Raw genomic sequence first — 6,825 nt, 5'->3', positions numbered from 1 at the left:
AGGGCTGACTCCAGCAACTGGGAACCTGTTTGGCACAGTGTTCCCTCACCACAAGGGGACAGCTGTGGGGCCCTCTCTCTGCACTGTGTCTTCTGCCATCCACTCTCAGGTCTGACTCTCACCCTGGGGATGATGGGATCCTCTTTCAGGGAAACCAGATCATGTGACCCAGATGATCTCAAGTGCTTGTTTCTGGACCAGAGCCAGCACAGTCTGCTCTCAGGCTCCTGTGCTAAATCCCCAAGGAGGAGCCCCTGGACACAGTCCTCCTGGCTGGCCTGCTAACCACGCCATGAAGCAGCACTATTTGTGGCCCACCTATCCTGAGAGAGGCCCCTTCAGCCCACCCTAAGCTCTCGCCCATATGCTTCAAAAGAGAATTGAGGCTTTCTCCTTCCAGGAATCTCACAAAATGGCTCTGAGACACCCCAACCCCCAAGGTCCCTGATGCAGATGGGGATGCAGAAGCTTGGGGAGCTGCCCTTCACTTCCTCTAAGTCACATGAGACTTGTTGCCAGACCCACAGCAGGATACACTGCACTTGGCTGTCAGTGGCCATGGACATGTGTTGCAGCTTCTGAGACTAAGTCTGATCTTCAGTCTTGACTAAGTCCTGGGGCCTCTTTCTTTCTGGGAACCTCTCTAATGCCTTCTATCCACAGAGGCCCCTGATCGGGAAAGGAGGGGTCTCACTGCCCCATGTTGGTAGCTGCTGGGTGCAGCTCACCAGACCATCGGACCCTGATTATCTGAAGTTGTTGTAACCAGACCAGAGCTCCCACAGTGCACTCTCAGGACCAGTGCGTACCCTACAAGCTACTCACTCATCTTTTCCTCTGGGAGTGCCTAAAAATGATGTCTCTGCTGGGTTCCCCAGAATGGAAGGAAAGGGGGTTCATCCATACAGTGTGAGGCATTTGGGCTAGGCTGACCACAGGGACAAAGCTGTGTGACTTCCACACCCCTGGTACTCAAAGAGAGACCTTTAGGGTCCCTGCAAAGTGCCTACCTGAATTCAGAAAGATCAGAGTGGCTTTCTCCATTTGAGAAACCTCACAAAATGGTGTGAAGAGGGGACGTTCCCAATGCTAGGATGCCTGACAGTTCCTCATCTGGGAAGTGGGGACCTGACTGTGAACCTCTAGGTGCAGTTCCTTGAGGGGAGAGAACCACAGAGAAAGGAGGGGCAGGGGACAGCCAAGCAGCCAGAATGAAATTTCCTGAATAAACTTTACTAAATCCTCCTGCTTGTTGGACACATGTTAAGATCTCGGTCACAACTGCACTAGAGAACTGAGCTAAAATGCTATCTTCTGGTTGGAGGGGACAGATCACAGGAAAACATTGGAAGCTGCACATGCCTGAGGATCTGTCTGATTACCTCCCTGCAACCTGCATAAATAGTGGGATGCAGCAGCTAGCACCTGATGCAGGAATCCTAGCACTCCTTTGGCAAGATGGCAGGAGAGGCAGGAGAATGGGCCAGAATCTCCCAGACAGCCAGCTTGGACTGCATACTGCAGCAGCAACAGAAGCCAATTACGTACCAACACCACAAGGTGGAAGGAAGAGCCAACTTGAGATATATCCTCTGGCTCCCCACCAGCACTGAGGCATGCATGAGTCCTCCCTCACACTCTCCTATACGGGGATTGAAATGTTTTTTTGTCTGTTTGTTTGTTTTTTAAAAAACAAATTGGCCTGGTGCTAGAGCTTTGCTGAGCACTTCCTGATTTTGCAGGAGGAAGGTTCAATTTCTAGCACTGACATGCAAACTCACAAGCGTGTGGAACACTGCTTCCATGAAATGTGGCATCCTCTTCTGTCCTCTGGGGATACCAGGGACACGTGCAGAACACTTCACATGTAGACAACACACTAATACACCCTTAGGAGTCATCTCTGTCTCTCCTGACTAGAGAGGTGGAAGAGGTCCTGCCAAGAGCTCTAGGCCTCACCTTCCCATGATTCTACCCTGTGTGTGTGGAGGAACACGTGCAGAGGGCAGAGGTGAACCATGCCCTACACGTGCTGTGTCCTCTGTAACTCTAACACCAGGAGAGGCTTCCTGTCTGCACACTTTTCCTTTCCTGTTTGGGGGTGATGGGGATACACCCTTTCTGACTGTATGTGTTATCCTAGTGTTCAGTCACCGAGGAAACCCCAGCCCGTGTCCTCCATGCCAAGTCCAGCAGCACAGCAGCTTGGAGCAGTTTTCCCTTCTCCCAGCCCTAAGTCATTCACACCGCCCCAGGCCCTGTTCCTGGTTAGTTAATTCTGAGACCCATAAGGGCCTTGGTTTACTCCACCAACTTGGGGCTACTAGCTGAAGGTGACCCCTCGGCAACATTGCTGTACTTGTGCTGTGAAGGGAGTTCTCACCTGTCCTCCTGACAGGGTTGGGGCACTTGAGCGACACCATTTCCTAGAAGAGGGTGGACCAGCCTTAAGGCTGCCTGCTAACCCAGGACCACTCACAAAGCAGCTGGTGCTCAGAGAGAGCATGCAGAAGAAATTGCTTTCACCTTCCCTTTGCCTTCACTGCAGTTGCCCAGAACAGGAGACAAAAACTGAGGAAGCAATCGAGATCATTTTATTCTGTTTGTCAGGGAAAGGCCAAGGCATTCCCCATTGCCTGGGAACGTCCACTTAGAATGCCATCGTAGCTTGAGAAATAGCACAACATAGAAGGAAGTCATTCTCGTTTGTTTACACAATAATACCCTTCTCCTGAAGTGGATGAACAACAGCAAGGGCAGTGCTAAATCCATTTGCAGACTTAAGACATCCCAGGTTCATGAGCCTTGTAGTAAAGGTAGCAACATTCTATAACAACAAGACAACCTCCAGCCACCCAGACAGGACAGAGTAGAGGGAAGAACAGAAGAGAGTGGTTCACACAGCTCCTCCCACCCTGTGTCACATGATGGTGTGGTACTTAGATGACTGACTCTGCCTGTACTGGGGTTGGATGGGAACTGCCCGTGTGGGAAGTAGAACGTGTGCAGGGCAGAGCCAGAAGGGCCATCTGCCCGGTCCTCCTGGCCTAGACCCTGTCTATCTCCTCTCTCAAAGCCTCTGCATATCTAAAGGGGTAGGCTCTGGGATCCTGCTTAAAGATGCTGGCAAAAAACTTGAGTAGTTTCATCTTGGTGGTTTCGGCGTGGGCCCTTGGGCCGCATAGGAACTCATAGGAAGGAGGATCGCTGTCAGGCACCTGCCTGTATTCCAGGTACCCTTCCTGCACAAAATGCTCCGTGATGAGACGTCTGGGCTCCCCGTACATGAAATGCTCAATGCCTGCATACACCCCCATGTTGTTCAGTACGCGCCACAAGTCCTGCTCACTAGCACAGTTGTCCTCTATGAAGATGATGCACAGCACGATTAGTAGCAGGCCTGTCTTGGGTACGCCTGGAAAACCATGCTGAGTGCCATGGTAGGTGATCCCAAGGGCAAGGCCAACAGAGTAGATGTGGTCATGGGCGTTTCTTTCCACTATCTCCAGGCCAAAGAGCAGCCTCAAACAATCAGAGGCCTTAGAAAAGATGACAGGGTAGTATTCCTCGTAACCGCGGAGGACTATGTACAGAATCTGAGCCTTAGATGTCAGCTGCTTCCTAGTGTACTTGAGGAGAAGGAAGTGAACTACATCAATAATCTTTCTGTTGAGGACACCTTGTGAGGGAGAGTGTGGGTCAGCCAGTTTTGTTACTAGTCTGCCAGAAGACTCAACAGATGATGCCCTACTGACAGGGCCCCTGGCATAGTCAGGAGAGGAGACTCTGAGGCCACTGGGGGGAGCCCAGCGTTATTGCCAACAGATGGATGCCCTGAGTGGGTGGCGGTGGCCTCCCCCTCGCCTGCCTCAGCTCCTGTGATGTGGCCAAGATCCAGGCCCCTTGCCCTGCTTTGGGACTGAGAGCTGTCTGGGAGGTTGCTTGTGTGTCTGCTGACAGTTGGATCCATGCTGATATCCTTGGGAACACAGGAATGGACTTGTTGCAGCTCAGAGGGATGAAGACTCACAGGCCTGCAGAGGGAGAGAAAGGATGAGTTGAATGCCCAAAGGACTCTGGTCCTGCATGCGCCTCTGAGTGCAAGGATTCTCACTGTGGCACACTCCCAAACCTGGCAATATTTTACCCTGACATGATGGCTGAGCCTGGGGCAGGGACCATCAAGCCCTGTGGTGGAATCTGCAGTGATGGCCACCCTGCCTGGCCTCCTTTCTGCTCTCTTACGAGTTTCCAAAGTCCATCCAAAGTGCATCTTAGCTCCCGTTCCTAGAAAACCAGTTTTCCTTGGCAGGAGTGGCAGTTCCCACTCAGGGTTCCCTAGGACCCAGCACAGAGCCATGCATGCTTTATGCAGTCCTCTCTCTGGGGGAAGGGGCCTTCTCACATATTCATTAATGCCCATGACAGCTTACCTGGTTGCCAATACCTACCCCCTCTGTCAAACACGCCTGGCTCCCTCTTGCCTCCAGCGGTACTCCATGCACCAAAGGCTCATCTTTCTGAGAGAGGAGACAGAAGTCAAGATGAAGCAGCTCTGGAAATGCCTGGCAAGGGTGACTCAAGATCCAAAGGGTGCCTGCATTGGTGGCGCTTGCCTTTAGACCCAGCATTCAAGAGGAAAAGGCTGGTGGATTGTTTTGAGTTCGAGGTCATTCTGGTCCACAAAGTGAGTCAAGGACAGCCAAGGCTATACAATGAGACAGTGTCTTGAAAAACGAGAAAATAAAAAAGTCAAAACAGCAGGCCCCTGCATTTTCCTGCAGATTCTGAAGACTAGACTATCCACTCCCAGGAGCTCACCCTCAATACCATTGCAGGAATTTAGAATGCGATGTCTATCTGTCACTCTTCCAGGAGTTTAACTACTGTTTTGAAAGCTACAAGGCCGTGTATGCAAACAGCATAATATGGCAACAATTCTTAAGGCGCCTCAGAAAATGGCTCTGAGTGGCCCCTCCCACCCAGTTCAAGAATACTTGAAACCCAGCTTTAGAAACACACTTCCCCTGAGGGCCTGAAATCAGAAACACCTGATTGACACTCTCCAGTCCAGAAACCTGACAAAAGTGCTTCAACCACTGGGAACCAAGAGAGGACCTGTCCCCAGATATGAATTTGGACCTTCCCCCAAGGACTGTGGCTATCTGAAGCTAAGAAAAATGAGGTGGCACAGTTCAGCTATGTCCCGGTGTCCACCCCGCAAGGCAGGAAGGGTCTTTCTTACTTAAAGTACCTCAGGAGGAAAGGTGGGGCGGGTGAGTCTTTAACCAGTCTCATTCTGATGGAAAGGGAAGACATCAAGAGGAACAGGTAAGATGAACGCACATCAGGTATAATTCAGGAAATCCTATTTTATATAGGCATAGCTGGGTCATGTACACGTCACGCAAGATCGGTCCCCACCGTGGTCCACAGGTTACAGCACCAGCTCATTTCTCCTGCGAGGGTTTAGGATCTCATGGAGGGGAGGAACTTGACCTTAGCTGGAGACATCTGTGAGGCTTGTGAGTTCCCAGGCTGGACACATCCAGGTGAGAAGTCCAGGGACTATTTAAGGAAACTCCAGGCCAGCACACAGACAAGGATTCACAAAGCCTTCCCAGGACTGCTATTACACAAACAGCCTTGGGCAAGGTTCTCAGTCTGAGCCCCAGGCCCTCTTTCCTGGATGAAGTTGAGCAACTTGACCCAGCTCATCTGAGGAAAGGTCAGGTGTGTCAAGATTCAAACTGAGAACTGACAGAGTTTCACTGTCCAAACACAGAATTCCAGGACCCTCCCTGCCCTCCTGCAGCCAGACTGGTTCTTTCTACCTCAGCTGGTCAGATATGCCTTATCATGCCTGCTCTCCTGTTTGGGCCTATTTCTTATCCTTTGTCCCGGTGACCCTGAAATCCAATTTTAGTTCTTCTGGTCTCTCATTCCCCCCTCTGACAGGTCCCCTGAAGGCCCAATCACGGGTCTCCTTGAAACTTATTCACGGAGTTGGCCTGCTACAGGGACAGATATTCCTCTGACATGGCCTATTGTAGGGCCAGGTACTGTGCTCTCATGACCATTATCCGGATGGCACCCACTTTTTGCTTGATATGAGGAGGGCACAAAGCACGATTGGTTTAAACAGAACTAAGAGCTTTTTTCCTTGTGGCCATTTGTCCCTCCTGCCAGAGAGTTGTCCTTGACTCAGTATTTCATGCTATAAAGAGGGACAATGGGCAAAGCCAGTCTCTTCTGTAACTTTTTTTCCTGGTGACATTTGGGACACTGTTATTGGGGCCGAGAAAGGCTGAAAAGCTTGTCAAAGGCTAGGTAACGGGGCACTTACCAAAAACCTCTGGTTTAGCTGATCCAGCTGAAGAGACAGGGAGTAGTCACATCTGCGAGACTGGGTTACATCAACTTCCAGCAGGTCCAGCTCTCAGAAGCTCTGGATGGAGTCTGTTAGCCTGGTAAAAACCTGCTGAAACAAATACAGACTAGGGACAAAAGTTAAAGTTTTGTCTATAAGACATCTGGGGTAGACTCATGCCTTTGAGACTCAGTAAAAGCATGGACATTCTTTTCTCAGTCCAGATGACTTGGTATACAGATTAGACTGATTTGTTTCTAGCATGATGAGAGGCACCCTCAAGTCTATATTCTGAATACCACCCAAGGGAAATTAAAATCTTGGGCTTGGGACTGATTAGTAAGTAGTCAATGCTCCAGCTTATCAGAACTTTTATCCCTGATCTCTCCAAGGCCTTTATCATGAAGTGGTGTTGCATTTTTCACATGATTTTTAGCATCTAATGAGATGATCAT

General features: G+C 50.4%; 1 protein-coding gene and 1 long non-coding RNA gene across 2 annotated transcripts; both read right to left on the bottom strand.

The window, feature by feature from the left end:
* Positions 1-2,859: 2,859 nt before the first annotated feature.
* Positions 2,860-3,785, bottom strand: LOC311601941 (melanoma-associated antigen 11-like; the record flags this gene model as incomplete). Its single annotated transcript, XM_084789698.1, has 1 exon — positions 2,860-3,785. A coding segment is annotated over one exon (738 nt), but the record flags the coding sequence as incomplete, so codon positions are not given.
* Positions 3,786-3,788: 3 nt separating this feature from the next.
* Positions 3,789-6,556, bottom strand: LOC311601338. The gene is made up of 3 exons (XR_014780530.1): positions 6,347-6,556; positions 4,452-4,727; positions 3,789-4,034 (listed from the first exon to the last, which is right to left on the bottom strand). It is a non-coding gene; the product is annotated as an uncharacterized lncRNA (long non-coding RNA).
* Between the last annotated feature and the right edge of the window lie 269 nt (positions 6,557-6,825).

This window comes from Acomys minous, assembly GCF_964271855.1.
Source record: "Acomys minous genome assembly, chromosome: 7".
In the NCBI taxonomy this organism is placed as follows: Eukaryota; Metazoa; Chordata; class Mammalia; order Rodentia; family Muridae; genus Acomys; species Acomys minous.
This window is presented reverse-complemented; position numbering and strand designations above follow the sequence as displayed.